General features: G+C 36.0%; 3 protein-coding genes across 3 annotated transcripts in view; 2 read left to right on the top strand and 1 right to left on the bottom strand.

The window, feature by feature from the left end:
- Positions 1-1815: 1815 nt before the first annotated feature.
- LOC127640554 (AP-3 complex subunit sigma-2) lies at positions 1816-7666 on the bottom strand. Its single transcript, XM_052123176.1, has 6 exons — positions 7506-7666; positions 6929-7020; positions 6683-6794; positions 4810-4881; positions 4012-4119; positions 1816-3038 (listed from the first exon to the last, which is right to left on the bottom strand). Exons 1-6 carry the CDS (start codon positions 7572-7574, stop codon positions 2913-2915), a joined length of 579 nt encoding a protein of 192 aa, XP_051979136.1. The 5' UTR covers positions 7575-7666; the 3' UTR covers positions 1816-2912.
- Positions 7667-8144: 478 nt separating this feature from the next.
- Positions 8145-17666, top strand: LOC127640524 (uncharacterized). The gene is made up of 5 exons (XM_052123139.1): positions 8145-8310; positions 8928-8969; positions 9592-9786; positions 14161-14289; positions 15713-17666. Exons 3-5 carry the CDS (start codon positions 9621-9623, stop codon positions 16570-16572), a joined length of 1155 nt encoding a protein of 384 aa, XP_051979099.1. The 5' UTR covers positions 8145-8310; positions 8928-8969; positions 9592-9620; the 3' UTR covers positions 16573-17666.
- Positions 17667-23235: 5569 nt separating this feature from the next.
- The window catches only part of LOC127640236 (low-density lipoprotein receptor-related protein 5-like), a 66032-nt gene continuing 61460 nt past the window's right edge, over positions 23236-27807 (top strand). Inside the window, exon 1 of the mRNA XM_052122688.1 lies at positions 23236-23456. Coding sequence (XP_051978648.1) covers positions 23375-23456 — 82 coding nt within the window. The 5' untranslated portion in view covers positions 23236-23374. The remainder of the gene's footprint in view (positions 23457-27807) is intronic.

Here is a 27807-nt window from a genome sequence, read left to right as displayed (position 1 = left end):
TCTACAATTACACTATAATTGAGGTATTCAACAAAGTCACAAATCTTCATAATAAAGACCTTGGCTTTTGTTGTCTAATCTCAAAGCAACATTATAAAGATTTATTAACAGTATGGTGTCATAAATGACCTGTAGTATGTCAAAATAAATACATAAATACAATAAAATAGCAGTTAAGAAATCACACTGATAAATATTAACTTTATTTTTAAATAAAAAATTGTGGATGTTAACAAAGGGCCTAAAACTTTCATTATCTATCTATTCATTTTAAAAGGCATTTTCATTTACGGCATACAAAAAATATTTCTATGTGTCCATTTATTGTGTCCAATCATGGATTTTTTTTATATGAGTAACACTTAATCAAAAGGCTAGCAGAACCTCAGTAGTGATTTCCCCTTTCTATGTAAATCTTTGTATTTTTTTTTTTAAGAATTGTTTCAGAGGACCTTCAACTCTTGCGACTAAACACTCTGATAAACATATCTCAAAAGAAAAAAGGACGAAAATGTTGAGTCACTTTATCCGAGTTAAAATTGGAGTTACTTGGAGTTACTGATGGCCCTTGACAAGTCAACCTTTATTTATAGAGGACATTTAAAAATAACAGAAGTTGACCCAAGTGCAAAGTGCTTTACAGATCAAACAAACAAAATATATATAAAAAGACTGATTTAATGTTAAATATCAAACGTAATAAATACATAAAAACATTTAAATACAACATCATGTATTAATCCACTTCAACCTATTCAATGACCTACTCAAAACCCACCGAATAAAAACAAGTTTTTAAAGATTTAAAAATGGCTAGTGATGAATCTGACCTCACATGGAAAGGGAGACTATTCCCATAGATTAGGACCTATCACAGAAAAGACAAGGTCATCCTTAGATCTACAGTGGCAACAAGGACACTTCAATAGAAGTTGATCAGAAGACCTGAGCGCTCTGGTGGGGGAGTATTTACAGATAACACTGCATGATATCAGAGATAATTAGATATATCACGTCACTTTTTTATGATGCCAATGTTATCTTTTGAACTTCTTTTCTGTTGACTATACCTTTAGAGGTCACAATTTTTAAACGCATTTAAGCTGTTTTGATAGCACTGCAAACACATGGTGAGGTTGTTAATGGTCACAATCGTGATTTGTCAAAAATATGCTGATGCATAGCTGCCATGCATGAAACAGACCTTAGGTTATATTATTTTTTTAAGTAATCAGTGCAAATGCACATATACATTTTTTTATATCTTGGATTAGTGATGTTACATGTATAATTTATATCAAGTTCAAATATACAGTATATATATATATATGTTTTGTAACTAAAGTTCATGTGAAGTTTATGAAATAGGTGATACAACTGTATATGAAGAAAGAATGTGCCTTTGTGTGTGTATTTCCAATGTATCTCCAAAATACAATAAGGTACAATGTTAGTTCTGGAAATTGACACTTAGGTCACATATCAAATGTTTTGATTTCATTTGCTTAGATAAATAAATATATATTTACCACATGTGTAGTTCATCACATTAACTATGAAATGTTCCACTAGTGTTTGGCAACCAAAAAGTGTCTAATGCTTTGTTTTATAATTCAAGAGTATACTGTATGTATTATCATTTCAAATCTAACACACTTTTCTTTTTTTTAAGGGATTTTCATTAATCTTAAGTGAGACTGAACTGTTCAAATACAGCAGCAGAAGATATGGATGCTTCAAAAATCAGTAAAGGATGGTTGAAAAACATGTGAATAAAAACAGTAGCAAAAATGAAATACTCGTAAAATATGCGTCCAAATAATTATTTTTTAATTCTCCGAAATGGTGGGGAAATAAATTGGTGGCGTAATTTTTACTCACCATGATATCTCTCTCTTCCACCTCCTCTCCACAATTACTCACCCTCATACAATTCTAATGAGGTCATATGTCAAGTTACAATGAAATGACCACAATGCAAAAAAGGAAGTAAAACTTGGCAAATACATTTTCAAATTAGAAGTTCACAAACACGAATAATGCATTGAGTAAATTAGAAACAACCTCTTTGAAATGGTGTAAATTCTCTCATCATTTACTCACCCTCATCCAATATCAGATGTCTTTGAGTTTCTTTCTTCAGCAGAACACAAACAAAGAGTTTTAGAAGAATATCTCAGCTCTGAAAGTCCATACAATGCAAGTGAATGGTGACCAGTCCTTTGTAGCCCAAAAAATCACATAAAGAAAACATACCAGACTCCAGTGGTTCAGTACCTTCAAAAGCAATATTATAGGTGGAAGTTATTTTTTTACTCAAATGGATTACTTTTATTTTTCCTTTATGTGATTTTTGGAGCTATGCAGTTCTGATCACCATTCACTTGCATTGTATGGACCTACAGAGCTGAGATATTCTTCAAAATCTTAGTTTGTCATACACATCTGGGGTGTCATGAGGATGAGGGTGATATTTTCGGGTGAACTATCCCTTTAAGAATGAACAAGATTGGACAAAAACATTATTTTAATGATACAATTTAAATAATACATGTGTAACATTTACAGTTTTAGTGGTTGGAATATTGCAGAAAACACGGAAATCAAACAATGCAATGGAATGTTGCTACATCACAGACAAAATACAAAACAATTCTACAATCAAAACTTGAAAAATGGTTTGTCTATAAACCAAAGTTTGAAATGAGAGGTTATTTTATACATTTTTGGACCCAGTAGTGTGCTTTCAACAAAATTAAAATGAAATGTAGGTCCTCAGGGTTTAAAAATCCTGCTGACTATGGTCAGTTATGAGTCCATAAATGGCTTCAGGGTATCGGTATGTATGGCATTGAAGCTCAGCATCCAATAACAACAAAGAACATACAGGTAATGATAAGTAACATGCAGCCTCAAAATGGGGAAAGACTGGGCACTTTTATATTGATGTCTCCGATATTGATGTTACGGGGTATTTCAGGGAGGTTCATGTTTTTCACTGCCGAGACAGCTCGTGCTGGTGCTGCAGACAGTCCACCCTAAAAAAGAAAAAACCAACAAACACACAAAATGTACAATGTTCAGTACAGTCTAGCAGAGTACAGTACAAAGTAGATATTATAAACAATGACTTAAGGCAGATGAAAATGTATTTTAATGGAGTAGTTAAACATTGGAGTCTTATAGATTTCTTTTATGCAACATTTATGGGCTTTTTTGGAGCTTCAAACTTCTGGCTACAATTCACTTGCACTGTGAGGACCTACAGAGCTGAGATATTCTTCTAAACATCTTTGTTTGTGTTCTGCAGAAGATAGCAAGTCATACACATCTGGGATGGCATGAGGGTAGGTAAATGATGAGAGAATTTTAATTTTTGTGTGAGCTATTTTTTCAAGGCCACAGTACACTGCACCACCAACCTTTTCTAGTATCCTTCCAAACATGGTGCCCAGATTCTGATTCTGATTTTTTTGTCACCCCTGTGCAGTGTACTGTATTAGGTAACGCTTCCTCAATTTAAAAAAGTTAGTGTCATGCTTTCAAATATGTCTAGTGTTGTCAAACATTATTGATTGCACAGCTTTCAGATAGAATATCTGAAACACACTGACCGTGAACCACTGATACAGGCCAAGACACCTTTCACCACTATCATATATCGTTTTAGGCTCTTCACCTATTCTCACAGCCAAAATATATGCAGGAAAAACCAAGACATTACACTAAAACTAAACAAGACAGATGGACAACTTTTACTTTTGAGTAAGTGTCCTAATGTGACCTACAAATTAAATGTACAAAACAAACTCAAAGCTCTGTGCCAAACATGCAGTTTAAGATCAAGTTAATGTGTAGTATTTAACACTACTTTTAATCTACAAATGCTTCTTTCTTTTTGGTATCAGGCTACATTATTGCACAACACTAAAGGTAAAAAGTGACTTAATGTTGTTGTATTCAAACTGAACTGGATTGACTCCCGACAGCTTCTTGTAAATGTGAACTCGCCTCTGATTTCTCCATCCTGTTCTGCAGCTCCACTTGCGCAACTATTTCATTCATGTTCGTTTCCAGCACCATACCTCCCATGACAACTTCCTGGAGAATGTAATGTACCTGAAATTAACAACAAACCTTAAATCAAACATTCAAGACCATCAGAATCCAGTTCGGCTGGATCTTTATTTAACACTAGAACCACTTTGTATCATTGTCTGAGTAAGGAACACAATAGGCTACATGAAATATTTATCACCAAACAGCTTTGCTGTAGGAATCAGAGCGTGAAACAGAGAGACCTCCATATCTTTAAAAATACACAATGGTACATTTTATCAAACATGTTACATATAACTTAAAGAGAACGGAATATTTAAAAACATCTGTGTCCATTTACCGTAAATCCTTGGATTATAACTTTTCAATACTGTTTCCACTCATAAAATTGTATAACTGAATAGATAACACACTAATGAAGGCAATAATGCGCACATTTCTATCAGTAGGGAATTTTAAGATGGTGCCATGATTTAACAAAATGGCTATTATCAGACTGGATATTGTGACCTACAGTTGACCCTCCACTCTTTCTCTTATATTGAGAGAAACCACAATATATCTCAGCCTCTGCCCTCTTATTATTTACCGCCAGGGGAATTTAACAGCATAATGTTCACCTTTTATGTAATGGGGTAGTGTTGTCTAAGACACTATGAAATAATAACAATGCATGAAAATGAAAAAGTAAAAGATGATAAAGCTGGATTAGAAGTTCAATAATACATGAGTAATAGGGTAAAAACTAACCTTATCCATGTGAAAGATTAAGTCCAACTCACACACATTCTCAAAGCATTTGTCCAGGGTTTCCACAAATACCTGCAGTAGCAAATTACACATACAAGTTAATAAATAGAGGTGAAACTCGAAAAATTAGAATATCGTGCAAAAGTTCATTAATTTCAGTAATTCAACTTAAAAGGTGAAACTAATACATTATATAGACTCATTACAAGAAAAGTAAGATATTTCAAGCCTTTATTTGATATAATTTTGATGATTATGGCTTACAGTTATGAAAACCCCAAATTCAGAATCTCAGAAAATTAGAATATTACATGAAATCAATAAAAAAAAAGGATTTTAAATACAGAAATGTCAGCCCTCTGAAAAGTATAATCATGCATATGTACTCAGTACTTGGTTTGGGCCCCTTTTGCATTAATTACTGCCTCAATGCGGCGTGGCATGGATGCTATCAGCCTGTGGCTCTGCTGAGGTGTTATGGAAGACCAAGATGCTTCAATAGCGGCCTTCAGCTCTTCTGCATTGTTTGGTCTCATGTCTCTCATCTTTCTCTTGGCAATGCCCCATAGATTCTCTATGGGGTTCAGGTCAGGCGAGTTTGCTGGCCAATCAAGCACAGTAATACCATGGTCATTGAACCAGGTTTTGGTACTTTTGGCAGTGTGGGCAGGTGCCAAGTCCTGCTGGAAAATGAAGTCAGCATCTCCATAAAGCTTGTCTGCTGAAGGAAGCATGAAGTGCTCTAAAATGTCCCGGTAGGCGGCTGCGTTGACTCTGGACTTAATAAAGCACAGTGGACCAACACCAGCCGATGACATGGCTCCCCAAACCAACACAGACTGTGGAAACTTCACGCTGGATTTCAAGCATCTTGGATTGTGTGCCTCTCCATTCTTCCTCCAGACTCTGGGACCTTGGTTTCCAAATAAGATGCAAAATTTGCTCTCATCAGAAAAGAGGACTTTGGACCACTGAGCAACAGACCAGTTCTTTTTTTCTTTAGCCCAGGTAAGACGTTTGACATTTGAAGCCCATGTCCAGGACCCGTCTGTGTGTGGTGGCTCTTGATGCAGTAACTCCAGCCTCAGTCCACTCCTTGTGAAGCTCCCCCACACATTTGAATGGCCTTTTCCTGACAATCCTCTCCAGGCTACGGTCATCCCTGCTGCTTGTGCACCTTTTTCTTCCACACTTTTCCCTTCCACTTAACTTTCTATTAATGTGCTTTGATACAGCACTTTGAGAACATCCAACTTCTTTTGCAATTATCTTTTGAGGCTTTCCCTCCTTGTGGAGGGTGTCAATGATGGTTTTCTGCACAACTGTCAGGTCAGCAGTCTTCCCCATGATTGTGAATTCAACTGAACCAGACTGAGAGACCATTTAAAGGCTCAGGAACCCTTTGCAGGTGTTTAGCTGATTAGAGTGTGACACTTTGAGCCTACAATACTGAACCTTTTCACAATATTCTAATTTTCTGAGATTCTGAATTTGGGGTTATCATAAGCCGTAAGCCATAATCATCAAAATTATATCAAACAAAGGCTTGAAATATCTTACTTTGCTTGTAATGAGTCTATATAATATATTAGTTTCACCTTTTAAGTTGAATTACTGAAATTAATGAACTTTTGCACAATATTCTAATTTTTCGAGTTTCACCTGTACATTAAATGTTTACACAATTAATAACTGATCAGAAGTCTTCATCTTACAAAAAACAAAATCAATTAATTGTCTTTAAAATGTATTGTATTATCTGTACACTACTCTTACTTATGGGGGAGTATAAATGTAATATGGCAGATGTTAAACACCCTCTTGTGGATGTAGGGTAGTACTAACTAGAGCATGAAAACTGCAGTATATTTACCTGAATAAGATCAAGAATCCCTAGCTCACTCTCTGATGAGTCCACACAAAACACAAAGTACAAAGTGGCATAGTGTCTGTAGATCAGCTTGTAGTCCGAACCTCCAATTAAACTAAAAAATAGGAAGGAAAACTACAATAAATAACTTGTGTGTGTGTGTGTGTGTGTGTGTGTGTGTGTGTGTGTGTGTGTGTGTGTGTGTGTGTGTGTGTGTGTGTGTGTGTGTGTGCAAAACCCATCAGTCACCTTCCACCCTCCAGAAAATTGCAGACGTTATCATCTCTTTTGGACACCAGATGAAAAGTCTCCCTAATAATTTGCTGCTGCATGTCTTCTGCCTGAAAGACAATAAATGATAAATTGATTCAAATGTATTTTATTATATATGGATTTTGACTTTGTTTTATACCTTAATTAAAAATATATGAACAGAGGGGCTATTAAATAATTACAGTATACACCACAGACAATATTGTATTAACATAATTAAAATCATGAGTAGGCCTATACATATATACACAAAAATAACGCGCATTACATAATAATAATATTAATCTGACATTTTATGCTGGTTTTAGCTAATGAGAGGCTGGAAATATAATAATATACAATAAGATTGCTTTCTGTTCATAAAACATGACATTTGACAATTATAACAATGTGTGAAGCTAAAATTGTTTGTGTAACAAGATTTTTGTAGATACAACTCGTTAAATTATGTTATAACAACACATAATCCGCTGACAGTCACCCAATAGCAGAGAAAGAATACAACAGCTCGTGTTCAATTCAGTGTACGTGTCTTTTTATTGGATGATCTTACGAAATATTGGTAGAAACGAATGAGTCTTGGTTTCCCATGGTTGTTAAAAATGAGAATAGCCTTGATCATACTTGTTTTCGTTTAAATGTATAATGTCGGGTAAAAAGGGGTTGATTCGCAAAGCTTTTTCTTGTAAATAAAAACATTCGACAATAAGTACTTCCCTTTCACGTGGCTTATGGTTTCATTATAAAAGTCCATGATGAACGCGCAAGTCCAAGACTAGAAAATAAAAATACATTCAGTGCAAGTTTACAATTGAAATATTACACAGATTTGTATTTATTTATTCAAATTGTAATATAAATGTTTCACGTTATTATTGTCCTGACTATACATTGTGATCAGTTGAATGTCACTTTGGTAAATAAAGGTACCAATTTATTTCCATAAGAGCAAAATCTGTACATTATTCCAACCTTTTGGCCGCCATATACACTATATGTGTTGTGCTTAGTTTTTCTATTAAATGTAGATCAAAGATTTCCAACTCGAGTTCGACAGCTTTAACAGGAATATTCCGCAAACGTCTAAAAATAAATTTAATAAATAAATAAAGTGAATAACTTTTATTTTGACATCCTGTCAGATATCAACGTTCCTTGAACCGGACGTCCTGCACCGCCTCCTCCTGTCACATCACCCTGGCGTCGTGTCTGTCAGCTAGCTGCTACTTTGTCGATTTAAAATATTATGTGACAGGGGAGTAACATTAAACACACACTTCATGAAGAATGTTAGAGTATTAAATTGAATGCGCTCGAAAACGGCTGTAACGGATCTGTTTTTCTGCTGGTTTGTTAAGGTAACTGTTTCAAACGCTGCTGTTCACATCTACACAAAGTTTGAGTGTTAATGTGGGAAATATTTTAATTGGCAGTTTGTACAAAACTATCAAGTTTATATTTTAGATTAATTGTATAACTGACACCACATGCGTTAAGCTTCTCGTGCATAATTCAAGTGCACGTGTAAGTCATTTTTTAATTAGTGTATTCAATATATAATATGGGTGGGGAAAGTTGTTTTTCTGAAAAAAAAAAAAACAATGTTTGTGTAGAATTTAAAATTGTGATTTTATAGAACACGTGTTTCTTTGTAAACAACAATGTCCCTGTTTGTTGTCGTTACACGCCTCATAACTGACATACATAACCCTAATAATGGCTTAAGTGACCTAATTGATTTAGAGTTCACTCACATAGGAATTTTAAGAAATTGGGCTTGATTATTTGATATGTTAAAATTATAAACCGTGGGGAATGACAATCAGCATAATGTGTGCCTTAAATAACATAATCGCATGTAGCAGGAACAGCTGTAATAATATCTGAAGATTATTTTGCTTTTATTTGAACTTTGCCCTCTTTGTATAGTTATGTAAACATCCGTTTTTTATTGTTGTACTGTGTTTTACTCCAGTTCTCTTCGGAAGGACCATCCGTGGATCTACTTTACTTCTGAGTGAGTTTTATTCCTTTGTTCCAAACTAGATTGAAGTCATATGATCTCTACATCCTGGAACAGGTTTAATGAGCCCTTCGGTGCTGTTTGCAGTGCTGTCAGTAACCAATGTGCAAAGGGGTGTGGCAGTAATTTAAGTGCTGCACCCAAAGCCTATTTATTCACTTTGGTAACTTTCTTATTCTCAACCATGTCTGTGTAACTGCAACAAATCAGGTGCAATATGAACACTTAAGTCCAAAGCAGTGTGAATTTGCCTCTAGAACAGGTGAGTCCTTGTGAATGGGAGCACCTTACAAAAAAAAACTACATTTAAAGCTAACTTTAAGATATGCCAACATTTTGACTCCAGTTGTATTTTTAATCTATTTTAATGTTCAGTTTAAAATTCTTGTATTTGTTGTTTTTAAGGTATCACAGAAAAAATGTAACTTATCTTTGTAGTGTCTTGGAATTTATACTAGATGGCATACTTGAGTCAGTCTTGGATTCAATCTGACTTGTTTCTCTGACACCTTGGAAGTCTTGTCTGTCTACCTATCTATCCTTTCTATCGAAAATGATACATGGTTTTGGTGTATTATATTACAGTTTTTTTTAATTGATTGACTTTATCCCACAGATGTTGGAAATGTGCCCCTCTCTCACATTATGAGCTCAGTCTCTCATGTGATCATGGCAGTCCACCCCATCCTGATCCTGCTGCCCATCCTGGGGTTCCATGTGCTTCCATGTGTGTCTAACCAATTGGATGATAACCTCAGTGTAGTGTCTTATCGGACTGTGCAAGGCCCGGAAAAATGTAACCTGACATTGTGTAAGGCTATCTTTAGTACATTTTAAATAACCCTTTAGTAGAGTGCTTAAATTGTTGGATATACATATACATATATATGTATGTATGTATGTATGTGTGTGTGTGTGTGTATATATATATATATATATATATATATATATATATATATATATATATATATATATATATATATATATATATATATATATATATATATATATATTTACTATTGAATATCACAGACTGTATATTCTGTTCTTGTTTCTTTACCTTCTGTTTTCATCTCATAGTAAGCAGCTCTTTTTTGAGTATTTGCTAGCATGTTGGGATAAAGGTCATGTCTAACTACTTTAACAAAAAATGAAGTTTAAAAATGTGACCTGATAAAGTCACCAATATATTCTATTGTTAGATTTACTTAAAGGAATAGTTCACCCAAAAATAGAAATTCTCTCATGACTTTGTTCTGCTGAACTCAAATGAAGATGTTTTAGAATAATTGTTTAGCTCTTTTGGTCTATACAATGCAAGTGAATGGGTGTCACAATTTTGAAGCTCAAAAAATATCAACACAAGTCAGCATAGAAGTCATCCATAAGACTCCTGTGTTTAAATCAATATCTTCAGAAGTGGTATTATAGGTGTGGGTATTATATCAAATCATAGTCATAATTTATGTTGTGCAGATGAAAGAAAGTCATACACATCTGGGATGGCATGAGGGTGAGTAAATTATGAGAATTAAAATGTTTGGTTACTTTAAGTATCTTTCAACAGTAGAACATGAAAGAAAGACGTTATGCAGACAGAAAGCTTAAATTGACAGATTTGTTTGATTTAGCTTCCTTTTCTGTAAAAAAGCAATAAATCCAGGTTTCAGTGAGGCACTTAAAATGAAAGTGAATGGGGCCAGTCTATAAATGCTAAAATGTATATTTTTTTCAAAAGTATTGCCACAAGAAGTAAACATTATACAGGTTAACATTATTTTAGTGTGATGATAATCACTTACTAAACGTATCTGTCTAGAGTGATCCAATAATACAACTTCATTGTCATGACAACAGAACCCTGTAAGAGTATTGGATAGAACTTTACACAGAAAAGATTAGTAAGTGATTTTAGCACACTACAATTATGGTAACGTGTATGTTGTTTACGTCTTATGGCTATACTTTTGAAACCGAGTGTATTTTAACATGCATAGACTTGCCCTGTTCACTTTTGTTTTAAATGCCATACAGTATCCCCTTTTTTCTCTTCCTTTTTTGACAAACAAGGGGCAGTTTGAAATAGTTTTTGTAGAAGTCAATATTATGCCACAAATGCTGTTGATTGAGCTTGTATTGAAGTATGTCAAACAATAGAATATCATCACCATCATATTCCATTGTTTGATATACTCAAGACAGCATTTGCCAGTAGAACAGACATTAGTGAGACAAAAAAAACTAATTAAATGGACAGATTTTTGGATGCCATTCCTCTGTTTCCAAGGGTTAAAGGAATATTCCAGGTTCAATACAAGTTAAGCTCAGTCGACAGCATTTGTGCCCTTATGATGATTACCACAATAACTAATTTCGACCTGTCTGTCCTTTTCTTTAAAAATGTTACAGTGAGGCACTTAACAATTGGAAGTGAATGGGGACAATTTTCAGAGGGTTTAAAGGCAGAAATGTGAAAATTTTATGTGTAAGCACCTACATTCTTCTGTTAAATCTCATGTATTATTTGAGCTGTAAAGTTGTTTCAATCATCATTCTTATAGTCGTTTTAGGGTTTGTTGACATTACATTGTAATGGCAGACAGTTTGTAAAATTGGATATAACTTTACACAAAAAAGTTTAGTAAGTGGTTTTATCACTCTGAAATCATGTTAACAATCAGATTGTTTTTGTTTTGTGACTATACTTTTGAAACAGTGAGTATTTAAACATTTACAGATTGGCCCCATTCACTTCCATTGTAATTGCCTCATTGTAACCCAGATGTTTTATTTTTTTTTTTTAAGAAAAGGAGAGACGACTCAAAAAGATTTTTGTGGTAATCAATATTACACCTCAAATGCTGTCAATTGAGCTTAACTTGTATGGAACCTGGAATATTCCATTTAAAACAGCCTTGCTAGCTCATCGTTTTATTTTTTTTGTCTTAGAGGGCTTCAGATTGAAATACAATCTGCATGCTATCTTCAGAGCTAAAACAGGGTACCTGCGGAATATCATATTTTTTCAAACAAGTGAAGCCATGTGTTTTGTTTGTCTTTTATACATCACGTATTTTTCTTGAAGGGTGTGTGCTTTCAAAGGGGGTCATGTGTTTCACATTTAAGATGAAAGGGAGGCCTGGGCCAGGCTGTTCTGCTTATGAGCCAAGCTCTGCTTAAGCGGGCCGTACCCTTCTCCAGTCTTCGTCAAGACATGCTCTTTTTTTTAATTAAAACACTTCTTTTTTTTCCCTCTCGCTTTGGCCACACACGTTGTACTTGTCTGTCTCGCCACCTCTGTAATAGAGATTCCGCAGACAGCAGAAATGACCCCGTGCCACGTTGGCTTTGTGTTCAGGGGTAGAATGGTCGGCCCTGCCTCTTCACGTCCACCAGCCCCCACCCAGTGGCACACACACACACACACACACACGTACACCGTCGGTATTGAGTTTCCCTGCAGCTCACGGCGCAGGTCAGAATCGCCATGCCATCTTGAACTCTTAAATGTTTGGAATGACAGGGAGCTATAAATACATAAGCATTCCACATTCCAGTGCGGTGAATGGTGTGTTTTTGACATGTGAAAGCCCAAACATACTATAGGACGACCTGTGGCCACTGTAAAGTGGGGCGGAAATTAGACCAGGTGCTTTTCGGTTTCACAGAGACCTCGGTTTTCCGCTTCCATTTTTTTGTAGGACAGTTCACCCAAAAATGAGTTTTCTGTCATCATTTGCACACCCACATGTGATTCCAAACCCGTATGATCTTATTCCTTCAGTGGAACACAAAATTAGATGTTAAGCAGTGTGTTAGTCTCGGACCCCATTCACTTTCATTGCATCTTTTTTCAAACAGCGATAGTGAACAGTGAGGCCTAACATCATCTTTTGTGTTCCACAAAAAAAAGAAAATCAGGTTAGGAACAACACACGGGTGAGTAAATAATGAAAACATTTTATTTTGAGTGATCTATCTCTTTAAGGCCTATATTCGATGCAAGGAACCTTCCAATGGTCCTTTAAAACAGAGTAGGGTGATTTTTCCTTTGGGCTGGGAGTAAAATCGAAGAAAAGTACCTGTAATCAGGAAACTTGGGCATTACATAATTGGCATGCTTTGCATAAAATATTAAATATTTTGCAAGCATCCACATTTCAAACATACAATTTACCCCCTCAATATTCTTTTCACTGTATTCTTTACACATTTACATCCTGTACATTTGCATCTTTGCCTTTGCATCAGATACCTTTCATCTCTCTCCAGAATGGCTTCAAAAAGCTGCAGAAATGTTTAATGAGAAAAAAATTCATGCATGCCAATGCACCTGGCGTTTTGATTTTGTTTGTCATTGCTGACCAAGAGATGATTCAAGTATTTTTCACTTCAGAGAGGATGCATATTGATTAACCTGGAGCTTTTAAATGCAAAATAACTGCATGATTGCTGACTTGCTCAATCCAGAATAAGGGAAAGGGCGTGTTTTGGAGAAATCTGCAGTGCCAGTGCAAACACAACGGCCCCGCTTTCCGTTATGAACCCCACCTGGTTAAGTAATCAGGGGAAGTGGGAATAGGGAAAAGTGGAGACGGATGTGGAGGTTGAGGTGTGCTGTACCTAACGCACACATGGTTGCTAGGAAAAGATCAAAAAAAGGTGCGGCGAGGCCTGTTTTTCTTCCCAGATGTGGTTAATTCCAGGAGAAGGTAGAGCGCAGAAATTACAGTTCGACATCCAAGTAATGAGCATTTAGGGAACATCTCTGGCCCAATGAAAACAAGTGAGGTTGATGTGTAACATATTTCACTTTTGGTTTTATTTAGCTTTTTAGAGGTGAACTAAAATATATTAGTCTTTACGAACTTGGTTAAATAGTTTGGGTTATTTGTCCTCTTGAGTTTGGGGTTAAGTAGCGCACATTGTTGGGATGGGAGTTTTGATTGTAACTCGGAAGTTTAAGAACTGGATATTCAAAACTAGAGCAGATTTAGAGTTGCAAGCAAAAGTGGTTAATGTGCATTTGCCTCCACTATCACTAGTATTTATGTATTTTTGGTGACCTAAATAAAAAAAATTACTTCAAGACCTCCAATGCTTCAAATAAGGCTTATTTCAAGAAGCATTTTAGACTTTATTTCAATGAGCATGTCTTGTTGACTTGTTTATTCTTCATTTTCAGGTCCTCCTCTTCAAGTCTGCACAAAGACTTTCTATAATGAAGGAAAATGTTATCTGCTAAGCTGTCAGCCTAATGACCAGAACTCTTGTGAAAATGTCACAAAAATAAAGAACCGGTTGACAAAGCGAGGTGTGAACATGGCATCTATAACTTTCATCTTAATATTTTGATGTATTATAAAAATGTTTGTGTGTGTGTGACAGAGTAAGCTTCAAAAGTCTGTACCTATCTGTTATTATTCAAGTACATTGCTATAAATATATTGACTTCAACTTACTCTGCAATATTCTCTTTAAACTGTTGCTCCACCAAGACTGTAATTTACTTGAAAGAGAAAACTGACAAAAATAGTGGACAGTTCATACTGATGTCCGCTATAGTGCCCCTTGAGGCAACATTGAAAATGCAGCATGTACTTGCATTGTGTTATGAATTGCAGTCTGACACATTTTGGAATGCAAAACATGCAAATATCACGCTTGCTTGGCTAGAAAAAAAGCTTCTGCTTTCACATTATTGCATAGTGTATGTTTTGGCCTTAAAGGGATAGTTCACCCAAAAATGAAAATTCTCTCATTTACTCGCCCTCATGCCATCCCATATATGTATGACTTTCTTTCATCAGGAAACCAAAAACAAAAGATGTTTAGAAGAATATCTTATAGGTCCATACAATGCAAGTGAATGGTAGCCAGGCCATTTGAAGCGCCAAAAAGGAGATAAAGTAAACTTATAGGTAATACATATGACTCCAGTGTTTAAATCAATGTCTTCTCAAGCAATTCAGTCAGTTTTGGGTGAGAACAGATGAAAATGTAACTGCTTTTTCACTGTACATCTTGCCGTTGCATTCTCTGTGCACGATAATGATTTCAGGTTTGATTACACTTCCTAGTGCTTGACGCATGTGTAGAGCACTAGATGGTGATATAGGAAGTGCAATCGAGCTTGAAATCATGATCGCCAAGGAGACTTCTTTCAAGATGTACAGTGAAAAAAGACTAACATTTTGGTCTGTTCTGAGCCAAAAACCTACTGGATCACTTCAGAAGACATTGATTTAACCACAGGAGTTTGATGGATTATGTGTGATTTTTGGAGCTTCAAAGGCCTGACATTGTATTCACTTGCATTGTATGGACCTACAGAGCTGAGATATTCTTCTAAAATTCTTAATTTGTGTTCTGCAGAAGAAAGTCATGCACATCTTAGATGGTACAAGGGTAATGATGAGAGCATTAACATTTTTGGGTGAACTAACACTTAAATGTTTACATGTTGGACAAAGCCAAGCTACAATCACATTATCTAGGTCTTTTAGTATTTTCAAAATACTTAAATAAACTGGTTCAATTTCAGACGAAAGCGCTTACATGACACGATTGTATACAACTGCAGAATTTTGGTCCTTCCTCCGCAATTTGTTTTTTGTAAAGATCGACTAATACAGCTTTTATGCTTTATGAATAAATTGTATAAGAAAGATCCGCCATGTTTTTTCCTAAAATGTAAACCAGATGTCACCATTTCCCCTGATGCATTTCTTTCGCAGATTCCATGTATGTGGACCATATTCAGAATGGAATGGCACCTCTCCATCAATCATCTGGACACATCTCTTCTCATCCTTCTCCAAGCAGTTCTCCTCAATCAGTACCTACCGCTAAAGTCTCGGCCTCCATCACTTCTTCTGTTCACTCAAATCCATCCACTACCACCAAACTGCAGACAACCCCATCAGACCAAGATTCCACAAAACCAGCAGTTCCTTCAGAAATCCCCATACCTACTACCATTCCAACAACACCAGTAACGACATCCACTATCACCACAACCACTGCTACTACTACTACTACAACAACAACAACAACAACAACAACAACAACAACCAAACCACCCACAACTACCACTAATCCCTCTACAATATCTACCAGCATAACAACCAACACACCAACAGTTGCACAAACTTCAAAACAGCCTTCCTCACCTTCACCATCAGGGACAAAAACATCCGCCAGCATCTCACCATCAGTGCCTACGATACCTCCACCCACCCCTTCCACAACACCACCTCAACCGCCTCCTGTTTCAACATCCTCAGAAGACAAGCCATTGCCAACCATGCCAAAAACCTCAACAAGCCCCACAGTTGTGGCATTCACACTGCCTAAGGACATTTCCAAAGGGGACCAAGTTAGGACTGACAAAGTCATGGTAGAAGTGGCTGGAGACTTTCTAACCAGTCACCTGTTGAACACCAGCTCTCTGCTGGCTGTTCTTCTGTTCGGCCTCCTTTTCTTTGTGGTCACGGTCGCGCTGTTTCTCAAGCAAGCGTATGAAAGTTACAAGCGGAATGACTATACTCAGGTCGACTATCTCATCAATGGAATGTATGCCGATTCAGGGGTGTGACGAGGTGGCTTACGTTTCAGTATGAAGCTTAGTTTTGTTTTGTTTTTCAGGGTTTTGTAGCACATTGACTTCTTTGTGGTTTGAGGCCCATAGACTTTACTTGGGGTAGATGTCATATTTAATTTGAAACAAATGAAATTGAGGCTATGAAGGACGGATGCAGTCCAATAAATGGGTTGAATTTTCATACATCTAATTTTCACAACCCACGTCTCCAGGATTATTTTGTAATTTGTTTGGCCCCTGGGAATTTATTCGACTGGTGTATTTTCAAAGTTGCATTGGTTGTACTATGGACCCCAAGATATTCAACATTACACCCCATTGAAACAACTGTATTTAACAGCTGCAGCCTTCTTTTCATTTGCATGAAATAAAAAAAATCCATATAGCTTGATTAAGGCCCATTGTAATGCTGTAATTGGTAGCACTGTCTCACATTTCAAATGCTCAAAAGCCCTGTACCACCTTTATTCCCATTATTGGAATCGAGCTGGTGCTCAAATACAAAATGTATTCAGTGAGTTGGTTTGATGGTATGAATCTTTATTTCAGATTTTATTTTTAAGCAGATTTAGTTTCCATGTAATTCCTTGGCACATGGGGCTCAAGCCTTAGTATTAACCAAGCCCTTAACCTTCGTTCAACGAATTTCATTACAAGGGATTCATAGTGCAATATTTGGAAACGTTTTGTCTTGTTCTAATATCTGTTATGTTCTGTGTTTCATTTGCAGCTAAGTAATTTGGCTGCGATGATTGCCTTTTTTTTATGTTTGTAAGAACCGTTCAGGAACTTTCGAAGATTTGTTATGAATTAATAATGCATTTAACTTTTTTCTTTTTTTTCTTGTGTGGAAATGGAGACTATTTGCCAAACCAGGAACTGTGGCACAGAAGCACATTACTGTCAAGCCAAGGGAATAATTCAGCCATTGTGTATTTAGTGTCTGGGACAAAGAAAAGAGTATGATGTTAGTGTTTGTGATCAAAAAGAAGAGATTGGGTAAGATTGATGTGCCAAATTGATTTTGTAAGTCTTAATATATGCACTGTAAAAAACAAATGTAATAATAAATAAAACATACTTTGCAAGAAAAGCATTACACTTTGTCCTTTTTTTTTTTATTGGATAAGATGTCTATCGACCAGATATTTACTTTACATTTATGCATTTAGCAGACGCTTTTATCCAAAGCGACTTACGGTGCACTTATTGCAGGGACAATCCCCCCGGAGCAACCTGGAGTTAAGTGCCTTGCTCCAGGACACAATGGTGGTGGCTGTGGGGTTCGAACCAGCGACCTTCTGATTACCAGCTCAACGCTTTAGCCACCATATACTTAACTGTGATTGATAAACAGACCACACACAAAATCAGATTTCTTCAGAATGTGAATATGTCATTCATCCCTTGCATGTTCATTTATTGAAGAAATGGTACATAGTTCAGAAAAATGAAAATTGTCATAATTTTTTCACCATTATGTTGTTAAACCCTGTATTCTTAAATAAAACACAATAGGAGCTTTGTGGAAGAATGTCTGAGCCTCTGTTTTCCATACAAGGAAAATAGATGGTGATTTATAATGCCAAGTTCCAAAAAGGACCAGAAAAAACTAAGTACATAAATGGACTTGTGTGATACATCTGAAGTCTTCTAAAATCTATAAGATTGATTTGTGTGTGGAACAGACCAACTCTTTGTACTGGTTGATTTATGCCTTTTAATATTTTGGCTAACTTGCAAATATCCCACGTGTCCTGGAAATCCTGGAATTTTGCAAAGCAGTTTTCCAATCATGGAAAATGAGAAAAATACCTTAATGTCCTAGAAAATAAGTATTTGTTGTGGAAATTATTTTAGTATAAAAAAACATCTGATTGAATGTTAACTACAAAAACATTTGAAATGTCTAAAGTTTATTGAGTAAACTTTAAATGACGATGACGGTCGGACTGCAGACTTATTTTGAAAAAGAATTCATACTCTGAAGGTGATGTAGCTTTTACACCTCTGTATTTTAATTCATTTTCTATAATTCAATGATCAGAGTCTGCTTATACCTCCGTTACCACATGTAGGGCCCTATGATTTCTGTGAAGCGGATTTAACCCAGGGCACCATACAAGCTAGAACCCTTACTGTGCAGCATGCATATGAATGTGTGAAGTCGGCCACCCATATGCTGAAAACACCTTATCATGAGCATCCCACATCCTCTGGGTGTGTGAATGTGTGTATTAGTTAACAGTGAGCAGAGCACTCTGAAGCGTGCAGCACATACTGGCTATATTTATTTAATGGCGTTTAAAGATCACAGTGTGACAAGTAGCAAACTGCTCATCTGGAGGTGAGAAACTTCCATCAAAAACAGACAAAAAAGCCTAAATAAAAGCTCAGTTTAAATGGACACATGAAAGAGGAAAAAGATCATGTTTAATGCAATGAAATAATAATGTATTAAAGCAATATGTCACATCTGTAATGTTCTATTGTGCAGCACTTCATTTGACCAAAAATATGTTGTTTCGGATTGTGCTGTGAGGATTTTGTAGAAAAGCACTACATTTGATAAAAACAATGCAATGTTATGTTGAATAATGTAATTAATTCAAATTATTTTAAGTTTTCATTTGATTAAAGTTAACAAATTCATTTGATTAGACACCATTTCTTTTAATAAATTTAATTAAACTGTTGAATACAGAATTTTGAAAAGGATGACCCTCTAATGACAAGAATTTAAATGACCTAAAAATGCCCTGAAATATGCTTTCAGCTAACAGTAATAGTATATTTCTCTCGGCATGTTTAAAAGCATGCTCCAGGTTCAGTACATGTTAAGCCCAATTGACAGTATTTGTGACATAATGTTGATTACCACAAAAAAAAAATCATTGTTCAATTTCTTTTTGTTTATTTTGTTTTTTAAAACAAAAGCAGGTCACTCAAAACAAATAGATGCATATTCCTAGCACCACAGAAACAAAGAGCTTACAATTTTCAAGAAAAATAGACTATGAATCGCTTACTAATAGTTGTGTCTGCATATTTAGCTGTGATAGGAAAAAGTTATATACATCAGCTTTAAATCCAGTATTGTAACTTTGTTGGTATGATGAACCTGTAAGCGATTTTATCACACTAAAATCACATATATTGAACATATATTATGTGTATGTCTTGTGGCTATACATAAGAAAAAAACTGTATTTTGTCATTTATGGACTGACCCCATTCACTTCCACTGTAAGCAACTTACTGTAACAGTGTTTCTTTTTCTTGAGGGATGTGTCAAAAATATTTTTGCTGTCAGTTGATCTTAACTTCCATTGAACCTGGAACATTCCTATAATTTTATTTTTTATTTTTTTAAATTTTTACCATTCACTGTTTTAACATTATGCAGACTTTGCCTTAAAATAAGCACAGAAAATTAGGATGAAAAACATGTCTGCAGATTCCATCTGGGCTTCTAAGGCTGCCTGAGTTGAAGGGATCCAATGCCTTGATTTCTCTTACGGAGCCAGTGCACCCCAGTGCACCATGTTTCCCATGAGTTTTAAAGTGTTTTATTAGAAGAGCCTATCAATGAGCCTTTGAAGTAAACAAGATGCCACACATAAGCAAGCCACATCTGTCGGCCAGTGATTGCGTCTTGGAAACGTGCGATGCACATTGTCTAATTTTAAAGGTCTGGAAATTTAATTGGCAAGGAAGCAAATAACGAGTTGAAAGGAAGGTGGGCCGACACCTTTACAACAAGCTCACCAGGGGACGGTTTTGTTTTAGGGGGAAACACAACAATAATTACAAGAAATGTGGATTTTATTAACAAAGCACTGTGCATCATTATCTTCTGAACTGTGGATACACAAACGGTTGTGTAACTAGTTGCTGATCTGACCTGGCTTTTAAAAGTAAAAAGCATTCTTTTTACTTATGATTTCCACATTTTATATTTAGGGCCACATTTCCATAATTCCCCAAGGAAGTGTCTCAGGCTTTCTCAATCTCACTCTAACTTTTGGCCTTTAGATGCTCAATTTTTACTTAATGCCTAAAGAGAACAATGTTGATGAGTTTCCAAGAAAAAACAAAGAGCCTATCATTAGTAAACGGCAGTGTCGTTGATTAGGTGGTATTGATTCTTTGCTATTAGGCATTTATTGCCTACATCTTTCTCCAGAATTTCCCTGTTTTCCATGGTTGTGTAACTAAGTGGCAGACATATATTTCACCACTGCTTCAGACTGTAATAATGGAGTCCTGACTATGAATATTTGGTGGAAAGTGGCAAAAGGGTTAGTGCGAAGCACATTGACATGATGCCTCTATAAACTCTTTGTTTTAAGAGGATTTGTTCCAGATGGCATCTGTAACATGAGAAACATGTCTTGCATTAACTCTTGGACTTATCAATACAGAGTCTAATATTTAAAAGAAACAACAGGCTATGGAGAAAGTGATTTTTTTATTTGTGAATATAGTGCTCGCCGGATCAAAGGAAATGCCAAGAGCTACAATATTTTGTACAGGTGACTGTAAAAAGGCAGGTTTCATTACAGCATATTTCTCTGGGCCGGGAATTACTGCCTGCTCTGCTCACACGCACAAAGGCACACATATGCTTTCACTTTAGGGTTTGGAGCCTGTTGCAGAACTTTACCATACAACCCAATGCATGCTTTCACACCGCCATGGTTTTGGTTTGACTCTTGATGTTTACGGCATCTCAGGACTCATGAAAGTGGCCAAAATTATTTAGCATTATTATTCTATTTTACTCTTGTATAACATGCGCTTTCACTAACAGGAAAAGTTGTGCCAAGCTTGGCATGTTTAAACTCTTGTTTTTTAAAGTACAAAGAAGTATTTGTCATTCAAGTACTATAGCGGGTTTTATCCTTTTCTATCTCTCTGAAAGTTATTTCACTGACTAAGAAAAACAGGTAAATTATAGGTATAAATGCATTATATTGCTGACCATCAGTGCCAATCCTACCCCATTTGGCACCCTAGATGAGACCATTCATTTTTACATAAAAAAGGACAAATTAAAACATAATTATTACATCACAGATGGGTATAAATTCAACCTTGCAAAACATTAATATAAACAATGCTGGGAGGAAATATTATACATGTTATGGATTCTTAAGTAGGCATCAGAAATCGCCATATATAGATTAATCATATTAGACTATGGAGTGGTGGTGGCGTAGTGGGCTAAAGCACATATCTGTTAATCAGAAGGTTGCTGGTTCGAACCCCACATTCATCACCATTGTGTCCTTGAGCAAAGCACTTAAATCCAGGTTGCTCCAGGGGAATTGTCCCTGTAATAAGTGCACTGTAAGTTGCTTTGAATAAAAGCATCTTCCAAATGCATAAATGCAAATATTAGTCTATATGTTCCGTAGTAATGCCACCCTAGGCAGATATTTTGCTCCATTACTGATACTCAATCTATTTTATTCTGCCTTTGGTACATGTTTTTATCAAAGCACCTTATTTTCCAGTCAAAGTATACATTTTTACTAGTATGTTCTTTGAGAATCAAACTCATGACCTCAACCACCATGCTCAGTCAATTATATTCTATTCTACAGTAATGTGCAAATGTTTTAGACACATAAGATGCTTCATAAAACCATTTGTATTAAGTTGGTTATTAATATATTCAGCTTTAGTGTGTCAATAGGAAAAATACATTTTAGACCCCAAACATGACTTTTGCAAACAGAATAGATTAATAGAATAGAATAGAATAGAATAGAAGAACAGGGCACTCTTCAAGAGATGGCATTGCCCCCATAGAGACCCCCACTGAACAACGAGTCAGTCTGAGATTACATGAAGAGACAGAAGCAATTGAGACAGCCGAAATAGACAGAAGGTGAATTCTCCAAGAAGCTTGGAACATCTTATCCGCCAACAACCAAGAAAAACTGTATCCAGGTATACCTAGGAGAAAGGTGGTCACACCAAATATACATTTTGCTTTTTTATGTTTACTGGACTTTGTATGATGCTAACTGATACAAATACAAGGATAGACAAGAAACTGTTCTTTTAATTCTTTCAACTAAATCATATCATATCAAATCAAATAAATTATTCATTAACTGGCCAAAGAATTTAAGAGGGCAGCATTAAATTAGAAAAACATATATTTTAAACATTAGACATTACATTTTGATTTTAAATTCACTATTGTTTTACATAGAATTGTTCTGTAGTCTATACAGTATTCAACACAATTACATACGAAGTAACTGTAGTTAACTTACTGAAAATGTAAGAGTAATCTTTTACTTTACTTTTTTAAATGAATAAGTTATTTAATTACAGTAGTTAATTACTTCGTAATGCATTGCACCCAACACTGGCCATATCTGTTTATAAAATCGCTATTAATTTTTAATTGGTAATATTAGGCCAAGTTGTATTTATTTCCCGTGTCTACTCGGCATGTCGTTAAAGTGTTTGTGTTGACATATCTTTTATAGGTTCGCATGAGATAAATGACAATAAACTACTTTTTATTCGTTTGACTACTCTAATGGTCTGGAAAGTCGAACGCGCCACAGAGCGGCACAATCCCACTTGATGACGTCGACGAGTTTCCGCTGTCAGTCATTCCCCTCCTCGTGCCTCCTCTACTATCGCAGTAGGCTGGACGAGTCGCACTCACGGACGAAAAAAAAAAATAAAAAAAAGAACCGACTGATCGACCTAAACTCGGACTCCAAACTTTCTCCTAACACAAATACCTCGAAGAAATGGAGCTGGGATTATGGAAGTAAAGCCCGGGGCGCGTGCGATGGAGATTTTATTGCTGGAACTGCTGCTTTGGTGTAGTCTGACTGTGAGTCGCGGTGAGTAAATTCGTTTTTGTTGCGTTTTTTTACTACTCGGATGTGTTGAAGTCACCACGAACAATGTGAAACAAAGTACCACGTAGGATTATCGGTGCAAAGCGGGCAAGAATGTAGCGCGCGCGGTCGTTTTGCGTAATTGTGATTATTTCTACTAGCACGCAAATCTTTACGGTATATTGAAATGAAACACTTTTAGATTGGACTTTACATATGCAGCAGCAAGGGTTGTGCGTAAAGTCTTCGTATAGTTGAGGTGATGTGAACTAAACTTAAAGTTCGCGTTATTTTCGTTAGTTAAGTGGTTAACCAAGATTTGAAGTACTGGAATTCTGGAATTGTAAAACGAATTGTTTTCCCGATTCCTACTGGATGTATTGGATCGGAGTTTTAGGTTCATGTAGTTGTCTGTATGTTTTCTTTTTTGTCTTTTTCTTTACGGAGGCCCCGTTGGTGTCGGATGTCAAACAGAGCGAGAAAATAAAAGTAACAATATTTAATGGAAGTTGAAAAAAGTTTTAAAATACTATTATTTTCCCTCCATGTTCATCTAATAGGTCTGGCTTAGGCTATTTATTTATCGGATAATGCGCTTTGAATGCATAACCTAATGTAAACACGGTTGCAATATGGAAATTAAAGCCGTACAATTTTAACTCTAGTAAAAAGAAATACATGAATGCAATGCTTGTTATTGCATATATGATTAATCTCAGATTGATTGTATAATAATGTAATCATTGAAAACGATATTTATACACTTGCTGTTGAGAATCTCAGCCGTTCAAACAGGCCTGTGCTTAAATATTTATAGTTATAGCACCATGTACACATTATTGGTTGGTTCGGATGTTTGCATTCACGCCTAGAGAGAGAGTTTGGCTGGTACTTTTCTCTTTGGGAAAGTCGGAATGGATTGGCCTGAACTTATATTACATGTAACATCACCTTAAATCTTTTAATCTTCAATTCATAATCCTCATATAAAACTACACTTACAATACGCACCCTCCACCTCATGTTATCAGAGTAGTTTTCTAACTCCTTCTACTAAACATTACATGATATTATGCTAATACGATTTCTTAATGTAGATTCAAATAGTTAAAAAAAAATGTTTTACTGCAGCATTGTTTCATATATTTCCAGAGACTGGAATGTGCATAAACAATTGATCTGTTAAACATTTTTTTAATGTTGCAATATAAGGTTATCTGACAGAATTGGTTTAAACTGATCCCATTGATGTAAAGACAACATAAATTCAACATGGAGACGCATGAAGATGTAGCTTATTAGAGTCCTCGCTCTTAAACATAAAGACTGAAATTAGACACACAGCTCTACCACAGATACCTTGTTAAGTTCCTTAAAGATCTTTCTTTTTTCTAGTTCTTTGGAAACTATGTAACTACTTTTAAGAACCAAGAAACCAAGATGCTGTTCTGAAGAACCTATAAAGTTAGGCTATATCAAGAACTGGCTCAAATAGGGTTGTTTTTCTAAATTACAACATAGTTTTGAAAATATGGGTTAGTCTAAATGATTCACTCATATTGGCATTGTTATTGCACAAGTATGTCTTTTGTGTCTTTGGTGTGTGGGGTCTTGGTTCTTGAGTGTTTCTATGTGAATACCTGATTTATTCAGGTCATGTCAGGAGCGAGCAGTTTATTTGTTGGCATGTCATCTATGTAAGGTTGGTAATATCTGCCAGTGAGCATCACTGCAAATGTCAGAGCCTCATCTCTGGAGATTTGTTTTGAAGAGGTGAGGAGTTGTAATACAAATTTAATAAGCAGTATCCAAACCCAATTAGATTTGGAGTCTTTTCCATATGTAAAAAAAAAAATCTGTCCTTTGCTTAAAATTTGCCCTATGTGGAGGCAACTGTAAGTAAGCCATTGGTAGGTTGGTTCCACTGAAAAGTGTAAACACTTTGACTCTATGGTGCTATCAGCCTTTGAGACTGGACTATCTGTTTTTCGACCAATGACAGATGGGGGGAGTGTTTGGGAAACCTGTTTGAACAAGACATGCAAGAAGAAGACTGGGTTCACTTTTTCTTTTGTTTGTTCTTAAATTCTGTGTGCATTTGCATAGTTTACATTTATGCATTTGGCAGAAGGTTTTATCCAAAGCGACTTACAGAGCCCTTATTACGGAGACAATCCCCCCGGAGCAACCTGGAGTAAAGTGCCTTGCTCAAGGACACAATGGTGGTGGCTGCGGGGATCGAACCGACAACCTTCTGCTTAACAGTTTAGTGCTTTAGCCCACTACGCCACCACCACTCCAGCTGCATATTTTCTTCCACACAATCTTACAGCATAACTATGGTCTCTTACTGATAAGAATTAGAGGAAGTGAGTGGCTGTTTTTGATCGTAATCAGACTTCGGTAGGTAAAAGGAGACAGTAGTCAGAAAGAATGAGAGATACAGAATTCCTTTATGAGCCGATCAGGCGTTTTAAGCTCTTTTACCCATCATTCAAGATTCTTCACAAGTTTTTAGACCTCTTGCCTCCTTTTTGCCCCTCCCGTCTGAGGACTGTTCATTCTGCTGACAAGCTCAGACTCCTCAGCTGTTGCTTTGTGCTCTTCCTCTACAAAGGAGGAGCCCAGTGGGCCCAGGTGCTATCAACTCCCCCTCCTGGCACTACAAAAGTCAGAGAAGAGCAGAAGTTCTCAAGTCATATGGGTGCTCTGTTATAAAGTGGAAATGAGTTCTCCTTGGGATGTCTGTTTACAGAGATTAGCGCTCTTCACACTGGGGCTGAAATTTATTGCTGGATTTTGACTGATTTTGTTTCTTCTAGTAAGCCGCTGTATTCCAATGTCCATGAATGCAAGGCTTGCTTTGCTCTTGTCCTGTAGATCTCTGGCAAGTTGCCTCTAAAACCTTTACAAAGTTGCGAGAGTTCATCTGTTTTCCCTTTTTTTTCTCTCTGGGTGGACCTCAGATGTACACTATGAGAAAGATTTGTGTCCAAGTTGTGAACTTGCAGAAGCACCTTTCAGAGCTCTTCTGGCTTCTGATTCAGTTTCTGTTCTTCTAAATGCAAAATATTCAGCCAGTACATAGGCTAATCAAAAAACACATGAAGGAAGAATCCCAAAGAAAACAAGAAAAGGAAAATTTGTCGATAGATAGATGCTGAACCTAAGATACCATTAAAAACCTTGGAAGAAACTTTATTTTTAAATGTGCAAGTAAGACACTGTATTTATTGTAGGTTCAAGGCCAGTCCCTAATCCTGAAAAGTGAATCTTAACTTCTTTAAATATAGCTATCCTCCATCTAATGTGTTTTTTGTTTTTGTTAGTTTTTTTCATAAATCAAGGCTGCATATTAAAAACTGTGCAGTAAGCTTGTGTGTTTGGGTTGGAGATTGTGCTTGGGGGCCAGTCGTGGTTGTTATCAAGCTGTTGCTGTTTTTTCTTGCACATTTGGGTCGCATAGGTCTGTGCTGTCTCATAAAACAGTGCAGCTGTTGGGACGAGGTTATCTGATTAATCCACAAGTGCTCTCTGGGCTCGCTGGAGAAGGAGGTGTCAGAGTCCAGGCCAGCCAGAGGCTCCTTTTGACCATTCCATATATATTCAAAGTCTTATTTCCTTGAAGATGTAGGCTATGCTTGTGCTGCAATTTCGGTGTTTGAATAAAATGTATATTGGTAATAGTCCCACTATGTAATATGTGTTTTATTAAGGATGCACCTATACCACTTTTTCCCCTACTGATTTTGATAACTGAAATCTCAGTATCGACCGATACTAATCCCAATCTGTGTTTTTTTTGCATAATCAGTTTAGAATATCTTTACCTCATTGTTTGGATCTAATTAGGAGTACTCTTTCATATGCAAAGAAACACAAACCTCTAACTATACATTATATCAATATAAATGTTTAGCTTAAGAAAACTATTTATTTACTAGTCTACTGGATAATGTGGCAGCAAAATTAACAGTAATTCCAGCCTAAGTGTTCAGTAGAAAAGAAGGCAGTTTTTTATTATTATTTTTGTAAAAATTATAATCTTGTATCTGGACTTTAAAGGATTCAGATCTTATTTTTGTTAAATATATTTGTAAGATATCAGTTCACTTATCATTCACAGTTATTTTTGGAAACCATTTAACTTATAGTAGTCTAATAATAATAAAATACAATTATTATTATTGATTTTTAGAATTTTAAATACAACAATAATATATTTAAATCATGCACCTTTAACTTTAAATCCCTCTGGCTTTTATTTTGACATTCTGAACTCTCCATCAGAAATCCTGTATGTGTCTATAATTCGCCTCTTATAAAAATTCGGAGAAAATGCACCTCCGGTGCC

Source organism: Xyrauchen texanus, chromosome 49 (assembly GCF_025860055.1).
Source record: "Xyrauchen texanus isolate HMW12.3.18 chromosome 49, RBS_HiC_50CHRs, whole genome shotgun sequence".
Taxonomy (NCBI): domain Eukaryota; kingdom Metazoa; phylum Chordata; class Actinopteri; order Cypriniformes; family Catostomidae; genus Xyrauchen; species Xyrauchen texanus.
The sequence above is the reverse complement of the archived record's forward strand: the minus strand, read 5'-3'. Positions and strand labels throughout refer to the sequence as shown.

What these genes read in the sequence shown, in the direction of transcription:
- LOC127640554 (XM_052123176.1), bottom strand. Translation starts at nt 7,574, where the DNA reads ATGATCAAGGCTATTCTCATTTTTAACAACCATGGGAAACCAAGACTC. An exon ending in TTCGTTTCTACCAATATTTC is followed by an intron (nt 7,021 to 7,505) that starts GTAAGATCATCC and finishes ATTGTCTTTCAG; the next exon opens with GCAGAAGACATGCAGCAGCA. An exon ending in TAATCTTTCACATGGATAAG is followed by an intron (nt 4,120 to 4,809) that starts GTTAGTTTTTAC and finishes TGTTAATTTCAG; the next exon opens with GTACATTACATTCTCCAGGA.
- LOC127640524 (XM_052123139.1), top strand. Translation starts at nt 9,621, where the DNA reads ATGAGCTCAGTCTCTCATGTGATCATGGCAGTCCACCCCATCCTGATC. An exon ending in AAAATGTAACCTGACATTGT is followed by an intron (nt 9,787 to 14,160) that starts GTAAGGCTATCT and finishes CTTCATTTTCAG; the next exon opens with GTCCTCCTCTTCAAGTCTGC. An exon ending in GAACCGGTTGACAAAGCGAG is followed by an intron (nt 14,290 to 15,712) that starts GTGTGAACATGG and finishes TTTCTTTCGCAG; the next exon opens with ATTCCATGTATGTGGACCAT.